Source organism: Rana temporaria, chromosome 7 (assembly GCF_905171775.1).
Source record: "Rana temporaria chromosome 7, aRanTem1.1, whole genome shotgun sequence".
In the NCBI taxonomy this organism is placed as follows: Eukaryota; Metazoa; Chordata; class Amphibia; order Anura; family Ranidae; genus Rana; species Rana temporaria.
Window position 1 is genome coordinate 208,104,970 of NC_053495.1, and position 20,257 is coordinate 208,125,226.

Here is a 20,257-nt window from a genome sequence, read left to right on the forward strand (position 1 = left end):
CTCGGTGGTTATTATTGTATCTCTCGGTGAATATTATTGTTACATTGTATCTCTCGGTGATGATTATTGTTACATTGTATCTCTCGGTGATGATTATTGTTACATTGTATCTCTCGGTGATGATTATTGTATCTCTCGGTGAATATTATTGTTACATTGTTTCTCTCGGTGGTTATTATTGTATCTCTCGGTGAATATTATTGTTACATTGTATCTCTCGCTGATGAGTATTGTTACATTGTATCTCTCGGTGATGATTATGGTATCTCTCGGTGAATATTATTGTTACATTGTATCTCTCGGTGGTTATTATTGTATCTCTCGGTGGTGATTATTGTTACATTGTATCTCTCGGTGATGATCATTGTTACATTGTTTCTCTCGGTGATGATTATTGTATCTCTCGGTGAATATCATTGTTACATTGTTTTCTCTCGGCGATGATTAGTGTATCTCTCGGTGATGATTATTGTTACATTGTTTCCTCTCGGTGATGATTGCACGGCGTCGGTGGAGGCCCCGAGTTTAGCACACAATAACACAGGCGCAGCCTCTCGCCACCACACCCCGGACGGCCTATTGGCGGAACAAGACACTCAGCGCGTCCCTGATTGGACAGTCTAGACCTCTCCGCCAATCAGGAGTCGCTCCAGGTAAGCGGTGCGGCCAGTGGCCGTAGAAGAGGCGGGACCAGCGCGCCGATTGGTCGCCTGCCGCTGTTTTCCTGTTGGCCGACCGTTTGGGACGCATTGCGCAGGCGCAGCGGAGAGAAAACGAAAGGCGACGCTGAAAGGAGCTCCGGGAAGACGGGCGGATTTGGGAGACACAGCGGGCGGAGGAGCGACTCCACCTCGCGATCGACTCATCGGCCGCCCCGGGGACTCCGTCCCTGAGAGACACGCCCTGTCCCGGGCCTACCGGGCGAAGACGACCGACTGAATTCTCAGCGCTTCGAACAGAAAGGTGAGTGATCCGCCCGCGGGCCCCCATCGTCTTATCCCCCCCGGCTCCGGGGCCCGGGTGGGGGAGGGAGGGAACCGAGGAGAGCGATCGTCCTCTTAGCCAATGGGAGCGCTGCGCACGTTATCCATGAGCCGACTTCCGGTCTGAGGTGCTTCGGCCAATCAGCAGCGGAGGCTGTGAGTTCTGCCCGCCCCCTCTGCTTTAGCTATTTCCGGTCTGTGCTGTCAATCACGGCGGGCGGAGAGGAGACGGCGTCTATCCCGGGGAGGTGGGCCGCCAGGGACGGTACGGGAGGGGAGAATTATTGTATCACTATGGGAGCTCTATTAGAATTCGGGGGGAGGGGAGGATACATGGGGGAGGGGAGGATACATTGTATACACTCTACAGATCTATCAGGAGGATTGTAAAGCCCATTCTAATCTCCCCTGTCATTATAGATACATTGTATACACTGACTCCTCCCACAATTCTACACTCACCCTGGGGGGGGGGGGGTGAAGAGGACCTGTCATTAGGTGTACAAAGGGGGTGGGCTATGTGGGGTGAAGAGGACCGGTCATCAAGGATATGTATGGAGTTGGGTGAAGAGGACCTGTCATTAGGCATGTATAGGGGTAGTAATATGTGAAGAGGACCTGTCACCAGGGATTTTTTTTTGGGGGGGGGGGGGGCAGAGAGTAAATGGGGCTGTCATCAAGGAGAGATGTCGGGGGTGTAAAGAGGACCGGGCATGCTTTGGGGGGGGGGGGGTGACAGTCACTGGGGAGGCTTATGTGAATTGGATGGTGAAGAGGACCTGTCATTAGGCATGTATAGGGGTAGTAATATGTGGAGTGAAGAGGACCTGTCACCAGGGATATGGGGGGGGGAGCAGGGAGTAAATGGGACCGTCATTGAGGAGAGATGTCGGGGTGTGTAAAGAGGACTGGGCATGATTTGGGGGAGATGTGTGGGGTGACAGTCACTGGGGAGGCTTGTGTGGATTGGATGGTGAAGAGGACCTGTGAGATTTGAGGAAGGGGGGTGGGGTGACGCGGACCGGTCATCAGGGATATTGGGGGGGGGGGGGCAGTGTAAATGGGACTGTCATCATGGAGAGATGTTGGGGTGTGTAAAGAGGACCGGGCATGCTTTGGGGGAGATGTGTGGGGTGACAGTCACTGGGGAGGTGTGTGTGGATTGGCTGGTGAAGAGGACCAGTCACTGGGGAGGTGTGTGTGTGTTGGCTGGTGAAGAGGAGCAGTCACTTAGATACATTGGGGGGGGGGGGGGGGGGGGAGAGATTGAGTGGGGCAGAGGTTAAAGGGATTCAGTCACCAGACATGCATTGGGTGCGATATGTGGTGAAGAGGACCAGTCACTGGGGAGGTGTGTGGATTGGATGGTGAAGAGGACCAGTGAATGGGGAGATGTGAGGAAGGGTGGTGGGGTGAAGAGGACTGGTCATCAGGGGTATGTATGGAGTTGGGTGAAGAGGACCTGTCATTGGGCATGTATAGGGGTAGTTATATGTGGAGTGAAGAGGACCTATCATCAGGGATACAAAGGGGGGGGGGTAAGATATGGGTGAGGCAGAGAGTAAATGGGGAGAGATGTCGGGGTGTGTAATGAGGACCGGGCATGCATTGGGGGAGATGGGTGTGGGGTGAAGAGGACCAGTCACCAGGGATACATGGGGGGGGGGGGGGATTGATATGAAGGGGACCAGTCATCAGGCAAGCATTGGTGGAGGGATGAAGAGGACCGGGCAATGGAGAGATGTGTGTGTGTGTGTGTGTGTGGTGAAGAGGACCAGTCACCAGGGGTGTGTGTGGAAGGGGGGGGGGGGGGGGAAGGTGTCCAGGCATTTTTTGGGGGCGATATGTGGTGGAGCAAAGAAGATAGCTAATCACCAAGGATATGGGGGTGGGGGGATAGATGACCTGCATGCATGAGGGATAGATGTGGTGGAGGGATGAACTAGATGGCCGTGTGTGTGTGTGTGTGTGTGTGTGTGTGTGTGTGTGTGTGTGTGTGTGTGTGAATAGGACCAGTCATTGGGGAGGTGTGTATGGATTGGATGGTGAAGAGGACCTGTCATTGGGGAGGTGTGTATGGATTGGATGGTGAAGAGGACCTGTCATTGGGGAGGTGTGTATGGATTGGATGGTGAAGAGGACCTGTCGTCAGGGATACAAAGTGGGGTAGATATGGGGGCAGAGAGTAAATGGGATCATCATCAGGGAGAGATGTTGGGGTGTGTTAAGAGGACCGGGCATGCATTGGGGGAGGTGTGTGGTGAAGAGGGCAAGTCACTGGGGATACATGGGGGGGGGGGGGATTGATATGAGTGGGGTAAAGGGGATCAGGCATGCATTAGTGAAGATGTGTGGCGGAGGGATGAAGAGGACCAGTCACTGGGGAGGTGTGTGTGTGGATTGGATAGTGAAGAGGACCAGTCACTGGGGATATTTTGGGAGGGGCTGGGTAAAGAGGACCAGTTGCCTGGGGGTGCTGGGTGAAGAGGACCAATCGTCAGAAATATTTGGGGGGGGGGGGGGGGGGAAGGAGGACTGGTAGACAGAAATACATGGGGTGAGATCTATGGGTGGGTGAGGGGGGGGGGGGGTGAGATCTATGGGTGGGTGAGGGGGGGGGTGAGATCTATGGGTGGGTGAGGGGGGGGGGTGAGATCTATGGGTGGGTGAGGGGGGGGGTGAGATCTATGGGTGGGTGAGGGGGGGGTGAGATCTATGGGTGGGTGAGATCTGTGGGTGAGGGGGGGGTGAGATTTGTGGGTGAGGGGTAAAGAGGATCGTCCTGTAATATTTTATCTTTGTTTGCAGCTCCTCAGACACTGAGAGAACCTCTCAGGATTGGACGTCAGAATGGCGGGGGAGAATGAAAACCCGAACCCGGGCTCCCGGATCATGACCTTCTACCCGACCATGGAGGAATTCCGCAACTTCAAGCGGTATATAGCGTATATCGAGTCTCAGGGAGCGCACCGCGCAGGGTTGGCCAAGGTAAGAGCACTGGGATTTCTATTAGTATTGTATGGGGGGGGGTGAGACACTGAACGTAGATTTTTGACATTGTATGGGGGGGGAAGACACTAAATGTAGAATTGTTACATTGTATGGGGGGGGGGGGAGACACTGAACGTTGCCCGGTAACATTGCCGGCCGTTCGCCGGCACAGTGGTAGACTCCAGAGCCTGACTATACCAGGTGCCGGTTGTCTGGAGGCTGATCGCTCAATGATTGACTGTTGTGATTGCAGGTGGTCCCTCCCAAGGAATGGAAGCCTCGGGTCTGTTACGATGACCTGGACGATCTGGTGATTCCGGCGCCCATTCAGCAGGTGGTGACCGGCCAATCCGGACTCTTCACACAATACAACATTCAGAAGAAACCAATGACCGTCAAAGAGTTCAGACGTATCGCTAACAGTGACAAGTAAGTGACCGCTGGGAGACGCATGAAAGAGGAACTTGTGGGAGCTTTGGGGGGTAATGTCCCAACCTTCCATGGAGGACCGGCCACATATGAGATGTCGGACCGGGCATAGTGTTCAATCTCTGCGGCGAGGCAGCCATGTTTTCTCACATGTGCTGTGTTGGCAGAGGTACAGATTTCTGCTTTGCATCTGGTTTTGCTCGGTGACAATATTTGCTCACTCCGGGATTCGGTTACATTCGTGGTGAAGATATTCAAATCGGTACATCTGGTGTTTGCTCTGCTTCACCTGCTCCAGCAGTATTGTGACTCCTCTTCTAGCTTGGTACACCGTGTACTGGCCAGCGAGGGACTTCTCTCTTTTTCACCCTTGTGGTCGGGTTAATATTCTGTGGAGGATGTTTTCGCTTCATCAGTTCATAAAGTACTCGATCCTGCCATAAATCTGAGAGCTTGATAACTTCCTCGGCTCTGATTGTTTGCTGTATTCTTATCAGTTACATTGTTCCCAGCTTTCTGTGACTTGGCCCTGGTTCACACTGCCGCGACTTGTCAATGCGACTTGAGAGTTCAGTCACGCTCAATTAACTGTAAATGGAACCGTTCTAATTGGTGCTTCTCAAGTCGCTCCAACTTGGTAAAAGGTTCCTGTGCGACTTCAATGTGACTTGCTTTGACTTCTATTAAAGCGGAGTTCCACCTAAAAATGGAACTTCCGCTTAACCCACTCCTCGCCCCCTTACATGCCACATTTGGCATGTAATTTTTTTTGGGGGGGAGTGGGGGCTTCAGGAGAAGGGGACTTCCTGTCCCACTTCCTCCTTCCGCCGATGGGCTGGTAAGGCGATTACCTTAATCGCCTTATTGCAGCCCCTCCCTGTAGACGAGCGCCTGTCCAATCGGACGGCGCCGCTCACGCATGCGCAGTGGGTGCCCGGCCGTGAAGCCGAAAGCTGTCACTGCCGGGTGCCCACACTAGGAATGAAGACGCCGGCGAGGGGAGGAGCGGAGCCGGTAAGTGTCTGTTTATTAAAAGCCAGCAGCTACACTTTTCGTAGCTGCTGACTTTTAATAAACTTAAAAAAAGGCTGGAACACCCCTTTAACCCCTTCCCGCCCGCCATATGCAGAGTAACGGCTGGAAAGTGGTTCTGTTATCCTGACTGGGCCTCTTATGACGTCCAGCAGGCTAACATGCTGGGGCGTGCAGCGATTGCAGTCTGACATGCCGCATCTCCGATTGTGATAAGAAGCCTCGGTCAGAGGCTTCTTACCACATGATCAGCTGTGACCAATCACAGCTGATCATCGCGTGAACCAGCAAGTGCCGGTAAACGGCATTTCTCGGTTTGCGCTGATAATCGGCACATCCCCCTAAGTTGTGTCAATCAGTGCCCAGCAGTGTGGCAATCAGTGCCCAGCAGTAACACTTGTCAGTGAAAGGGGGGGATTTTTTTTTTTTGATGACAAACTAAAACCCTTTTTCTTGAAGGGGGGGGGGGGGGGGGATGGTCTTTTTAGTTTTTTAACAAAACAATGAAAAACCCCAGAGGTGACCAAATACTACCAAAAGAAAGCTCTGTTTGTGGTAAGAAAATGACTAAAATGTAGTTTTGGGTACAGTGTTGCATAACCGCGTAATTGTCATTCAAAGTGTGACAGCGCTGAAAATTGTCTGGGAAGGAAGGGGCGAAAGTGCCCGGTATTGAAGTGGTTAAATAAGTCTTATGCAAGCCGTGGTAAAGTTGCGCAGGGATGTCGGATTCAAAGTCGCGGCAATGTGAACCCAGGCTTGGGACACCTCACTCCCCCATGTTATGGAGAGGGGGGCATGTGCTATAGGCCTAACATGTCCTGTCCTAGGGCAAGAACACTGCTCCTCCTCCATAGACACAGTATAGTGAGTACCGTATTTATCTGGGTATAGCGCGCACCCAGTTCTAGGAGGGAAATTACTTGGTTTAAATGACCCTCTTCAGTGTCTTGCCCGGCGGCCTTGTCCGGTCCGTCTTCGGCCCTTGTGGTGGTCTCCAGCGCTGTCTCCGAGTGCCGCCGCCGACATATACCGAGCGCAGTACACTCGGCTAGGCCACGCTCGGCTCCACTCGCAGGGCGTGACCGCGAGCGTGGCCGAGCCTAGCCGAGTGTACTGCGCTCGGTATATGTCGGCGGCGACACTTAGACAGGGGATCGGCGTAAACCCCCCCCACGATTTCCCCCTGTTTTTAAGGGGGGGGGGGGGAGTGTGCGTTATACGCTGATAAATACGGTAATTGTCACCCTAGGACAGTTCCTGGCATCACCAGGAGAAAAATGTAAGTACTGCCAAAGCTGCCCATAGAAGCTACTGCACAAATCAACATACAGCCAATAGTAGCCCTCTACATCTCTCTGGGGACTCAGATGCCCCCAAAGAGATACAATTTATTTATATGAATCGACCTACAGCTACGACAATTCGCACATAACTGCGGCGGCTGGTCAGCAAGTGGTTAATGGTAGTTTGCTGGCAACCGCAGCTGTTCATGAAGGATGGGGGGTAAATGGTTCAATCTCTGTATTTGCAGACGAAGCTAAGCAGGGCAATAACTTCTCCGCAGGATGTGGAAACCTTGCAAAAAGATCTGAACAAACTAATGGCAAATGAGGTTCAATGTAGAAAAATGTAAAATAAGGCATTTGGGTGGCAAAATATGAATGCAATCTATACACTGGGGGGATCTAGGATGGAAAAGGACCTGGGGGTCTTAGTAGATAGGCTCAGCAATGGCATGCAATGCCAAGCTGCTGATAACAGAGTAAACTGAATATTGGCATTAAAAATGGGATTCACTCCAGAGATAAAACGATAATTCTGCCGCTCTACAAAAGTCTGGTCCGGCCGCACCTGGAGTATGCTGTCCAGTTCTGGGCACCAGTCCTCAGGAAGGATGTACTGGAAATGGAGCGAGTACAAAGAGCAAAAAAGCTAATAAAGGGTCTGGGGGATATTACCATATTTATCTTCATATAATGCGCCCGGCGTATATCGCGCACCCCCAACCTGGAAGGGAAATTTCAGGGAAAAAATAAAATACTCGGTTTGAATGCCCCTCGTCAGTGTCTTGCCCGGTGTCCGTCTGCGGCCCTGGTGGTGTTCTCCCGCGCTGTTTGAGTCGATCCCCGCTTCCCGCGCTGTGTTTGAACGCCGCTGACATATACCGAGCGCAGAACACTTGGCCAGGCTCGGCTCCCCTCGCGGTCACGCCCTGTGCGTGACCGCGAGGGGAGCCGAGCCTGGCCAAGTGTACTGCGCTCGGTATACGTCGGCGATAGCATTCAAACACAGCGCGGGGATCGGCGTATATCGCGCACCCACGATTTTCTTATTTTAAGGGGGGGAAAAGTGCGCGGTATACGGCAATAAATACGGTAGTTATGAGGAAAGGTGGTGAGCACTGAACTTATTCTCTCTGGTGAAGAGACGCTTGAGAGGGATATGATTTCATCTTACAAATGCCGTACTGGTGACCCCACAATAGGGAGAAAACTTTTTGCGGCAGACACGTGGCCACTCATTAAAATTAGAAGGGGGGAACTCTCAATTTTGAGGTTGAATCTCCCCAGTATTGTAGAGAAAATATTTTAAACATTGTTCATTTGTGTTTTCCCCCCTTGTGCAGGTTTTGCACACCTCGCTACGCTGACTTCGAAGACCTGGAACGCAAATACTGGAAGAATCTGACTTTCAACGCTCCAATTTACGGTGCAGACGTGAACGGGACTCTCTATGATAAGGTATCAATGGCAGATTTTTAAAGAGTTTAACAAAGCTGAGGGGGGGGGGTCTTGTTTTGAGCATTTGAAAAGATTCCTCATGTATCAGTTTGGTAAATCCTGTGACTTGAGTGTTCTCATTTTATTTTTTATCTTTTGCTTAAAACAAAGTTTTTTTTTTTTTATTGAGCATGGAAAATATTTTGACAGTGCGACAGGGTAATCGTGTTGACCATACTTAAAGATTTATCAATTTTCAGTAATGGTTCTATCACGTTGTACATTGTTGAGTGACGTGGCCTTGAGAGCCCACAGGGAGAGGGGAGGGAGGCATACGTTGCACCGGTGTTTTAAGTAGGGTAGGATTCATTCTTTTGTGTTGCAAGTAGAGGCATCTTTCAGCCACCGATCACAGAATTTGTGGTATTTGTTTGGGCAGCCGCAGTGAAGATTTTTATTTATTTTTTTGTAAGGGAGGGTAGTGTTGATGGCGCTGATCCATTGCTGTATATTGGGGGGGGTCTCTCATCCATGTCCTGGCAACTTGCATTCTGGCTAAGGATAGTGTTTCTTGCAAAAAATAGTATTTATTTTTTTTGCCCTGAGAGAGAAGCCCCAATACACATTGAAGGGGGCATAGGGTCGTTGGAGAGCCCATGCGATCATGGAGGAACTAGACTACCTGTGTCCAGTACCCTTGAATGGACGGGCAGGTCCATAGTAGGTGGTAGAAGGAGCCTTTTTGGTGTTTTCCCATCTAGGAAATTTGGGGCTTTGCCCCCGACTGGTACTTGGAGAGGTGATGGGGCGTCGGGTACAACCGATAGAGGATGTAGAGATGAGGTGGTCAGAGGGCTTAGGGCACACATATTTTACATGTAGTGAGTGCCTCCTCCCAATCCTCATCTCACACCGCCCAGGTCGTGCTTAGAGGTCGACCGATATATCGGTCGGCCGATATATCGGCCGATATTTGGCCGTTTTTAAGAAATCGGCATCGGCCGATTATTGTAAAAAAATCGGCCGATTTTCGGCTGCCGCGCTAAAACCCCGCTCCACCTACAGCAGCACGAGAAATGAATCCTTCAGCCACGCTGCTGGTAGCCTGCGCGCCGGCCCCGCCCCCCTTACCTCGGCGGGCTGTAGCAGAAAGCAAACTTGTCACAAGCCTGAGCAGCTGCAGTACAAGTTGTCTGCGCAAAGAGATCACAAAAGCTTCCTGCATGCTGGGACGTTGGCGGGATTACTGAACATGGGCTCTAGGCTACGGCTCCACCTTATCAAAATGTGAAAAAATAGAAGCGCAGTGAATACTCTTCCAGGTGCACTGTATATTAGACATGAAGGTTGACACTGTGTGGATTTTGCCAGCTCAGCAAGTGGCCATTCTGTCCTCAGACCAGGTCCTAGGACAAGGGTGCCCAACCTTTTGAAGAGCGAGGGCCACTTAAGCGACTTGGTAACTAGTCGCGGGCCACAATGAGCAGATGACAGGTCTGCGTCCACTCTGCGTATGCAAAGCGGACACAGACACTGCCCACTCCACTCTATGGGCCCTCTCATCTGATCAAATGGAAGGGAAAGGATCTGTGTGTGTGTGTTTGTTTTTTATCAGCTCAGATTGGAAGTGGACAGGTGTAAATGGACACAAGTCTGTTTACATCTGCCGCTCCATAGAGGTGAATGGAGGGTCCGATTGGGTCAGACAGATTATGTTAATGGGGGCCTAAGACTACTTTTACACTGGTCTGCAATCTACCCACACCATGGATGCAGCGCAGTGCACCTGTGGCTTTCCTGCAGGTGAGCTGTACATAGAATTCTATCATCCTGCACGCATGGTGCACGTTCTGAAAGTGCACAAACCCGCCATGTAAAGCCAGAAGTCTATGGCTCAGTGCAGGTGCACTGCACTACACCTGCGGATCAGTTTGAAAGCAGCCCAGTAACCCCTGCAGAACATATGTCCATATATGCATTTGGTATCACTCCGCCTATGACAGGGGACGGTGCTATACAGGAAGCATTGGCTTATGTGGCTCTGCAGCTGCTTGCTTTCTCTACCACTGGCTTCATTCACAACAATGATGCTCTGGCATGGTGGGTAGGCAATCCCAGAGCAGGGGGTTGCGGGCCACATCAGATGGCTCTGCGGGCCACATGTGGTCCCCGGGCCACTGGTTGGGCACCCCTGTCCTAGGAGGTATGTTTAATTGCATTAAGCAGCATTTGAAGCAGAACTGTCTGAGTGTCACTTTGTATTCTTATGACTCTTCTCTGGAAGTAGTAGACGTTCATCCCTGTAATCTGTATTCTGCCCCCTCCTCACGGCTCTCTGCTTGTCAGCAGCATGTGGATGATTGGAACATCGGCAAACTGAACACCATCCTGGACGTTGTGGAGAGGGAGAGCGGCATCACCATAGAGGGTGTGAACACCCCATACTTGTACTTTGGCATGTGGAAGACGTCCTTTGCCTGGCACACTGAAGACATGGACCTGTACAGCATCAACTACCTGCACTTCGGGGAGCCCAAATCATGGTGAGTGCAGCCTGTCCTGGATGTTCCTCGCAGCTGAATTGTCAAAGGATGATCATTTTGTTCAGATTTTAATTCCTTTGTGTTTTTATAGGTACGCCATTCCACCTGAGCATGGCAAGAGACTGGAGAGATTGGCCAAAGGTGAGTCACGTGACCAGTCTGGGGGGGGGGCTTGTAATGTTGAGGTTGGCTAAGCCCAACACTACATTAAAGTGGTTAAAGACAATTTGCATTGACTAACCCCTTAAGACCAGCCGCTGCAGTTTTACTGTGGCAGGTTGGCTCTCCTGGGTGAATCGCTACTTAAAAGACAGAATACTTGTCAAGGGAAATTCTACCCCCAAGTGTTGCACCCTACAGGTATTGGGGGTCCTTTTTTAAACGCACAGAGCAGAAGACAGATTCGGGTTCTTTCATATCTGATGGCGGTTTTGTGTATTTTGTTGAACAGGCTTCTTCCCTGGCAGCGCTCAAAGCTGCGAAGCATTTCTCCGTCACAAGATGACGGTCATCTCGCCCTTCATCCTGAAGAAGTACGGCATCCCCTTCGATAAGGTGAGAAGAAAAGGCAAATGTTGTTGTCAGTGGTAATTCTCCTCTGGGTACATTTTGAAGCAATAAGCAGTGTTCTTTATATATGTGTGGTTCTTGCAGGTCACTCAGGAAGCTGGCGAGTTCATGGTCACCTTTCCATACGGCTACCATGCTGGCTTCAATCACGGCTTCAACTGTGCCGAGTCCACCAACTTCGCTACATTGCGATGGATCGAGTACGGGAAGCAAGCTGTTCTGGTGAGTGGATGTGAATTGGCTGAAAGTTTGTTTCCGAATTCTAAAGGAGTTTATTTTTAGGCCTCATGCACACTGGACGTTTTTACACCAGCTGTTTTTGACAGTAGACAATTTATCTACAGTCAAACTCCATGTTCTCCTATGTTTCCATGCACACATAGGGCCCTTTCACATGTGCGGACCGTATGTCCGCATTTTCATCCATCCGTTTGCGGATGAAAACGGGACATACATTGGTCCCTATGTGATAGCGGGTGTCAGCGGATGATTATCCGCTGACACCCGTAATCGTCCGCCTGCGCACTGATCCAATTATTTTTTGGACGGAAGGAAATCCTATTTCTCTTCCGTTCATAGACGGACACAGCCTTCATTGACATTAGGGTTATGCTTCTTCCTACCAGGAGTGGTAGGAAGAAGCATAACCCTAATGTCAATGAAGGCTGTGTCCGTCTATCAACTCAGAGAAATGGATTGTACGGTGAGTACAAAAATCCTATTTTTTTTTTTTTTTTGCTCCCACCAGCATATGGTACACCCAATCACTTAAACCCAAACTTTTTTTTTTTTTTTTTCATTCTTGAGAAAACTTTATATAAATTCTGAACTTTTGTGTCCAGTGTTCCTGTAGAAAAGACATGGTGAAGATCTCAATGGATGTGTTTGTGCGCAAGTTCCAGCCCGAGCGTTACAAACAGTGGAAAGTGGGAAAAGACTTCACGGCTATCGACCACACCCAGCCCACCCCGGAAGCAGCAGAGTTTGTGGATGAACATAATGAATCTGAACAAAAGAAAAGGTCAGTGACCCCTCAAAGGTGTGTGTGTGTGTGGTATTGTATGACAATTACAGTATTAAACAGGGGTACTCTACCACCATCAGGCTGAAGGCTTTTTTTATTTAAATCTTTTAGCCTGTATGTGAGTGATTACAGTAAAACCTTGGTTTGAGAGTAACTTGGTTTAAGAGTGTTTTGCAAGACAAGCAAAGTGTTTTAATACATTTTGACTTGATATACAAGTGATGTCTTGATATGAGTCGTCATGTCACAACTGAGCATAAAAAAAGAGCCTCAAAGTGTAGCAATATGGTTAAATTTAATGAAGGTTCAACATTTAGCAACTTATTGCTACAATTAGAGGTGCCTCTCTTCTCTTTTATACCCTGGTAAAAAAATAAATAAAATGCTTTTGATATACAAGTGCTTTGGATTTCAAGCATGTTTCTGGAATGAATTCTGCTCACAAATCAAGGTTTTACTGTAATGCTACAGTGGGCATAGTTCATACTTTGCGCCTCCTGTAATGTATTGGGTTTATTTTTTTTGGTTCTTTTATCAGTGTGACCAAACACCGCATCGGAACCAAGCGGCACCGGGTGTGTTTGGAGGTCCCAGAAGAGTTGAACCAAAATGAGGAGGACTTCAAGGAGGTGCCGTGTGAAATGGAGACCACCTGTGTGAACGAAGTCAAGGAGGAGGAGTGCAGCCCGGAGGACACAGAACCAGGTATGGGTCAGCAGCTAGACTATAACAGGGGGGAAATCTATGGGTGTACCATGCCTACCCCCCAAAGGTAATTGAAGTGAGATGATACCGCTCTAAAAACTGCTGATTCCTTGACTTTGCTTCAGTCCCGCTAAACCAAAAGGGTGCTGGCTATGCACAGGTGCATTGGATAGAAGATCCTGGACTGCCGCACTCCTTAAAACAATGTCTTTATTGTACAAATTAAATCCAAAAAAACAAAACGATGCAGTCACAGCTATGAGTAAGCATCACATGATGTAAACATGTCGGCCACCTTTTTCCTGTTCACTTCTTTTTGACTGCATCGTTTTTGGTTGTTTTTTGGATTTCATTTGTACAATTAAAGACATCGTTTTAAGGAGTGCGGCAGTCCAGGATCTTCTATCCAATACCCCCCAAAGAAGCAAGATGGGTAAAATAGGACCTTACAATCGGCTTTAACAGCAGAACATTCTCCTGTTCTGTACTCCAAAAAAGTTGTAATGAACAGACCTTTATTGCTTCTTAAAGAACGTACACACGATCAGACTTATTTGACAACAGACCTGTTTTAGCAGACAATACAACCGTCACCGTGTGTACGCTCCATCGGACATATGTTCGCTGTGAGAACGGACAACTTTCCGGCAACAAATGTCCCACGTCGGCTAATCCGATCGTACAAACATGCATGCTCTGAACCAATGCTAAAGATCAGACAACAATGGCAGAAGTTTGTGGCAGTAAAAGGCAGAAAAACCACATAGTACGTCCATTGCGCCGCTACGTTTGTGTTTGGTATGCATACACATACACACAGTAGGACTTTTACAGCCAACAAAGTTCACAGACAACGCCCTTCGGAGCAAAATCCACGGAAAAGTCCGATGGAAGTCCGAACGTGTGTGAGACTTAATACTGGGGGTTAGGAGTGAAATGCCTGCTTACTTTTGGAAGTTCGTTTTAAAAAAAAAAAAATAATTCCAGTGGTGATTTATGGGAAAATGTCTAACACTGGTCTGTAGGATAAGAGCCCTTGATATTGGTGGTCCATGGAGAAGTTCATTTAAATTGGTGGTTAAAGTGCCCCCTTGCGCAGTTGTTGTTGTAGTGTCTGCATGCATTGGTAGTCGGTGATCTCTACCATTGGATGTGAGTGGTGGGGGAGAGAATCTGCCCCTGTCTGAAGATGCTCATTGTTCCAGGTCATAGTATATCTAGTGGTGGTTGGTCCTCTTCAACTATAATTATTCTGTAGTGTTCAAGATATATTTAGTATCTTATCTACGCAAACTCTGTTCCAATGAGTGTCAGATACCCCAACATGTGTATTCAGTTGTCCCAGACACCTTAACCCAATCACTGGAATGTAGCAAGGCAGATGCTAGAACAATGCATTTTCACACCTCCTTTGATAAGCTAGCTGCATCATCCCATCTTTTGGTTTCTTGAAGCTTGCATAGGTGTCGATTCTTTGATTTGAAATACTGGAGGTGTGAATTGTCAAATTGTGGGGGTAGAGATGGTAAAACGGCATTCTATGTTGAAGGTTCCCCCATCCCTGTTTAGAGATGGTGGTTTCAGTTTTATGTAGATGACCTCTTTGTGTCTTTTTGGACATTCAAGCTTTTGTCGCCCTCTTTAAACTTCCAAGTGTTGGCCAGTTCTAATAACCGTGTGTGTGTGTGTGTGTGTGTATATGTGTGTATATATGTATATGTGTGTATATATGTATATGTGTGTGTATATATATAGATATAGATATAGTGTGTGTGTGTGTGTCTGTCTGTCCCCCAATATTGGTGGGGTGTTTAGTTGGGAAATCAATCTGCTACTGGTTATGAAACCTCTAACCACCTCTTCAGGAACACTGGTTGAAAGTAGGGTTGTCCCGATACTCGCTATCGGTTCCCGATATTTGCGGGAGTAAATGCCCCCGATACCTGAATAGAATACTTGCCCCGCCGCGTTAATCAGCGTGCAGGGAACATTACAGCTTTCGTTTGAATAGCTGTATCCCCGCCGTGCCACGTATAGACACTCCCCCTTGCGCGGGATTGGACGGATGATCAAACGAAAGCTGCAATGTTCCCTGCACGCTGATTGCAGTGGCGGCATCATCCGCTATGGGCGACATGGCTGGATATATGGTGGGGCGACATGGCTGGATATATGGTGGGGCGACATGGCTGGATATATGGTGGGGCGACATGGCTGGATATATGGTGGGGCGACATGGCTGGATATATGGTGGGGCGACATGGCTGGATATATGGTGGGGCGACATGGCTGGATATATGGTGGGGCGACATGGCTGGATATATGGTGGGGCGACATGGCTGGATATATGGTGGGGCGACATGGCTGCATTATGTGGGGGCGACATGGCTGCATTATGTGGGGGCGACATGGCTGCATTATGTGGGGGCGACATGGCTGCATTATGTGGGGGCGACATGGCTGCATTTGGGACACATTTAAAAAAAAGTATCGGTATTCGGTATCGGCGAGTACATGAAAAAATATCGGTACTTGTACTCGGTCCTAAAAAAATGGTATCGGGACAACCCTAGTTGAAAGTTAGCCCTATACCTTTTTGTAGTGAAGGATATTGCACCCCACCACGTACGCACACACAGATATTCTTCCCCAGTGTGAAGACTGGGGAATGAGTTGCTTGCTTTTCCTTTTTAATATCACTCTGCCTTCATATTTCAGGGTCTTCTGGACAACAATATGAAACTTTGAAAAATGTAGAAAATTATGGCATGCCAGAAAATTACACTCCATACTCCAACCCGGCCAGCCCGTCCTCCAGTGCAGACAGCTCCTCTTCATCGCAGGACAGCTCCGCGGACAGTGCGGCCTCGTCGGACACGGATTCTGACTCCCAGCAGAGATCTATGTCTAGGAAGAAGAGCGGTGCACACAGCTATTCCAAAGGCAAATCTGCAGAGCAGAAGAAAACCAGCTCCATGGGCAGCTTCACCGAACATGAACTGAAAGAGGTAAGAGTCAGCTGTGGTGGTAGATGTAACTCGCTAAGCTTTAACCACTATGGACCGCCCGCCGTCATTATACGGCGGCTCTTTGAAGTGGAATACCATTGTTATTAGAGTTGTACCGATACTAGTATCGGGACCGATACCGAGCATTTGTGCGAGTATAACATGCGTTTAAAAAAAAAAAAGAGAATAAAACAGACTTTAGTAAGTAAAAACCCATTTTCTTTTGCAGGTTGCTGAGAAGCACAGGAACATGCAGGAGCACCAGAATGCCAAAAGCAGAAGACAGCCCCTCTGCAAACTCCCCCGTTACCACCCGTTGGTGATGAAGGAGAGCGGCAGTGAAGATGGTAGGTGCCTTACTAAATAATTCACATGGTTGTTAAACCAAATCTAACACACTACAGCCTCCAAAATAAAATGAATACTGTATGTGTGACACTTGGACTCTTATTTCTGTCTTCCTGTCCTACAGACCAGCCTGAACAGACTCTGAAGGATGATGAGTTTGAAGAGATGGAGCCCTGGGCCAAACCCCTGAGCCAGCTGTGGCAGAACAAACCTCAGGCCTTCCAGTTGGAGAGCGAATACAACCTGGCCTTGTCTCGGGTCCCTCCGCACTGCTCCGTGTGTCTGCTCTTCAGGACATATTATCAGGTGAGCTCCTCCCAGAGACCATTGTGGCTGCCGCACAGAACGGACGCTTGGAAAGAGGGGGGGAATTCCAGGGAATCAAGACTGGGTTTGTAAAAACAATAGTTTTTGATGGGACACGGCGTCGGCGCTTCACTGTAGAGCAGATTCAAGCTGTGTAAATCGTGATTGCCAAGTAAAGTGTGGCGGAAAATCCTGTTTTTTGTGTTTTGCCGACGGCTGTTTGTCAGGCAGCTGTGTCTAATTGGAAACTTGGGCCTGATTCACATCTCTGCAGGTTGCAGCGGTTTGCATATTTGTAGGTGCATTTTTCAATTGTGAATACTTTCTTATCCATTTGAAGTCCTATGGAACCAAAAAAGTCATTGTGTTACATGGACTGTAGTGTATTTCTGCAAAACTAAAAATGAATAGGGGTCAACAAAGACTCGCTAACGATAATGGCTTGCAAGGTCCGGGCCCCGCCCACAACTGGCATGTTGCAATTTTAAATTCACATTAAAGCGGAGTTTAATCCAAAAAATATAACTCTCTAAAACGGTGGTTCTCAACCTGGGGGTCGGGACACCCTCGGGTCAAATGATGATTTGCCAGTTGTCACTGAATCCTGGAATGTTCCTAAAGCCCACACCACTCTTCCAGCGCGGCTGCTACTCGGCCTCTTCACAGCCGCCCATTTAGTTCCCGACATGGGTGGGGGGCAGAGACTAGAGGTCAGCTGACTGGTGAGGAATGTGAAGTGGGAGGGGCTGGAGGAGACCCCACCTCCTGATTTTGGCATAGGTGTCACTGCTGTGAGACACCACAAAGCTGGAGACATGGTGAGTAACAATACCTGTGATTAGAGTTGCCATTAAAAGTCCCCACTACAGTTCTTAGGCAGATGACCTTGATCAAGAGCAATTAAATTAGCCGATCAGAACTCCCCCCAGCATTGCCACTCATCCCAACTACTACTGTTAGGGGTCCACACAACTTGGGAAATTTTATCAAGGGGTTACGGCACTAGAGGGTTGAGAACCACTGCTCTAAAACCAGATCACCAACCCCCCCGTTTTTTTTGGAGATGGATATATAGATCTCTAGCTCACTGCCGGTTGATTTCACTTTTTTTTATTTTTTTGTGAGCTGGCGCCATCTGGTGGTGAGCCGTTGGTATTACAAGTTAAACAGCAATTCTAATGTCTTTTTTCACTGCCATCTTCTTCCCTCTAATTAGAACCCCCAAACATTATATATATATATATATATATATATATATATATATATATATATATATATATATATAATTTTTATCCTAACACCCTAGAGAATAAAATGGCGATCGTTGCAATACTTTGTCATGCCGTATTTGCGCAGCGGTCTTACAAGCGCACTTTTTTGGGGAAAAAATTACACTTTTTTTAATTAAAAAATAAGACAACAGTAAAGTTATCCCCCTTTTTTTTTTTTTTTTTTTTTTTTTTATATTGTGAAAGATAATGTTACGCTGAGTAAATACCCAACATGTCACGCTTCAAAATTACGTCCGCTTGTGGAATGGCGACAAACTTTTACCCTTTAAAAACTCCATAGGCGACGTTTAAAAAATTCTACAGGTTGCATGTTTTGAGTTACAGAGGAGGTCTAGGGCTAGAATTATTGCTCTCGCTCTACCAATCGCGGTGAATACCTCACATGTGTGGTTTGAACACCGTTTACATATGCGGGCGCTGCTCACGTATGTGTTCGCTTCTGCGCGCAAGCTCGTCGGGACGGGCGCGCTTTCTGGCTCCTAACTTTTTTAGCTGGCTCCTAGATTCCAAGCAAATTTGTCAACCCCTGGGTTAGGAGATATTTTATACTGCGCCAATGTCGTCGGCACATGCACTCTGAAGGAACAGCTGCCTGTGCCGTTTCTTCAGGAGCGCATGAGTGATGTCACGTGGCTCTGGCCAGTCGCACAGACTTAGATTGCGGCAATATGGATACAGCCTGCAGTAGGAATGACACAGACTTCATTTGCAGATAAGTATCACATAATGTGCTAGTATGTGATGCATACTGGCACATATGCCTTTACTTTTTTCCCCCCAACGCTTTTAATTGTGTTGTGCGCTGCCTAGTCATAGCTCTTTGCTGCCGTTTTTTTGTTGGTTGCTTTTACTCCTTTCCCTCAAATCTGCATAGTTATTGAGGTCAAAAAGTTAGCCACTGGCCTTTGCAGCAAGGAGCATTGGAGGGCAACATATGTAAACGGCCAAGGAAAAATCCAAGCTCTACTTGCCAACCAGCCAAATTAACCTGTCTTAAGGCTGGATTCGCACCTATGCAGTCTTGGTGCTATTTGCACTACAGAAATGGACTGTAGGGAATATATGCAAAAAGCGCTAAAACTACATAGGTGTGAATCCAGCCTAACTGTGTTTAAACAGGGGTTTAGTTTGCAAATAAATGTGTAAGCTCAAGGCCCTCTGTTACCTGTAGTCCCTACCTCTGACTTTTAAGACAGTGGAAGCGCATGCATTCTGATGGATAGAGGGCAGATGGGCTGGAGGGAGGCCACCCCTCCTTTAAAGACACAGGGGCACACTGAGCACCCAGCACCATGGCTGCTAAGGTGTTGGTGCGTTGCCTGACGAATATATCAACTGTACAAAAAGTAGTATACTGCACAGTGCCTGAGATCATATTCCAGGCATCCCCTACAATGTCCTGCACCAAGTTTCAACTTTTTGAGTAGTAGTGTGTTTTATATATCAAAAGGGATGTCGGGTGAATGACCTCTTCTTACAACAGTGGCAGTGATCCTGTGATAATCAATGGCAGGCCGTCACCCTTACTAAACGTGAGCCCTCTGTTTGCTTCTTATGAGTATACATAGACCATGGCATAAGATCTGAGGCCGCCTCTGCTAGTTCTTGCATTGTATATAGCTTGGACCTTACACAACTCCTGAACCTAAATGTGTGTCTTTACTAAGCTTTCTGTGGGACAATAGTGTTTTAATCATTCACTTGTGTGCATGTAACCCTAAAGATTAGGATTCCATATGTGCTGGGTTGTTCCGACAGGTCTTGGTAAATGTAGCATGAAATATGCGTTTCATTTTTTTGCCAAATATTCACTTTTTGCCTTTTTATTTTTTATTTTTTCACGCTCCCCCTCAAGTCGAATTGTGAAGCTCCAAGCACGACTGACACGACCCCTGTAGCTTTCCAGCTGAAAACAAAGCCACTTATCCCTGAAATGTGCTTCACAACCACCAGCTGCAACACCGACTTGAACCTGTCGGCTCCGTACCTGGAAGAGGATGGAACCAGCCTACTGATCTCCTGCAGAAAGTGCAACGTTTGTGTGCATGCAAGTAAGTGCTGACTGTATATGAAGGCAGAGCTCGGACACGGGGAGTGAATGGCAGGATCTGCACCTGACTTCTGGACCCAGGGGGCAGGCTTGTAAGGTCAAGGCAAGGGCCTGAGACTAAAACTTGGTCAGTTATGTATCAAGAGGTTTAAAAACTAGATCCGTGGTCCTTTTGGACTGTCCAATCCAAAGCACCTCTCCACTGTTCTTGAGACTTTTTTTTTTTTGGTGGAGATGAAACTGGTCCGAGGGA

At 48.2% G+C, this 20,257-nt stretch overlaps 1 protein-coding gene across 3 annotated transcripts in view; it reads left to right on the forward strand.

Annotated features, from left to right (window-relative positions):
* Nucleotides 1-716: 716 nt before the first annotated feature.
* Nucleotides 717-20,257, forward strand: part of KDM4A (lysine demethylase 4A) — a 28,936-nt gene continuing 9,395 nt past the window's right edge. The window contains exons 1-14 of one of the 3 annotated variants that reach the window (XM_040360914.1): nt 717-963; nt 3,792-3,971; nt 4,228-4,403; nt 8,065-8,179; nt 10,505-10,701; nt 10,793-10,842; nt 11,153-11,256; nt 11,356-11,493; nt 12,114-12,292; nt 12,834-13,000; nt 15,719-16,008; nt 16,238-16,355; nt 16,481-16,662; nt 19,810-20,005. In XM_040360914.1, coding sequence (XP_040216848.1) covers nt 3,834-3,971; nt 4,228-4,403; nt 8,065-8,179; nt 10,505-10,701; nt 10,793-10,842; nt 11,153-11,256; nt 11,356-11,493; nt 12,114-12,292; nt 12,834-13,000; nt 15,719-16,008; nt 16,238-16,355; nt 16,481-16,662; nt 19,810-20,005 — 2,050 coding nt within the window. In that variant the 5' untranslated portion in view covers nt 717-963; nt 3,792-3,833. Of the gene's footprint in view, nt 964-1,225; nt 1,249-3,791; nt 3,972-4,227; nt 4,404-8,064; nt 8,180-10,504; nt 10,702-10,792; nt 10,843-11,152; nt 11,257-11,355; nt 11,494-12,113; nt 12,293-12,833; nt 13,001-15,718; nt 16,009-16,237; nt 16,356-16,480; nt 16,663-19,809; nt 20,006-20,257 lie in introns of those variants that run through there. The other 2 variants (XM_040360916.1, XM_040360915.1) reach the window with 2 other exon arrangements.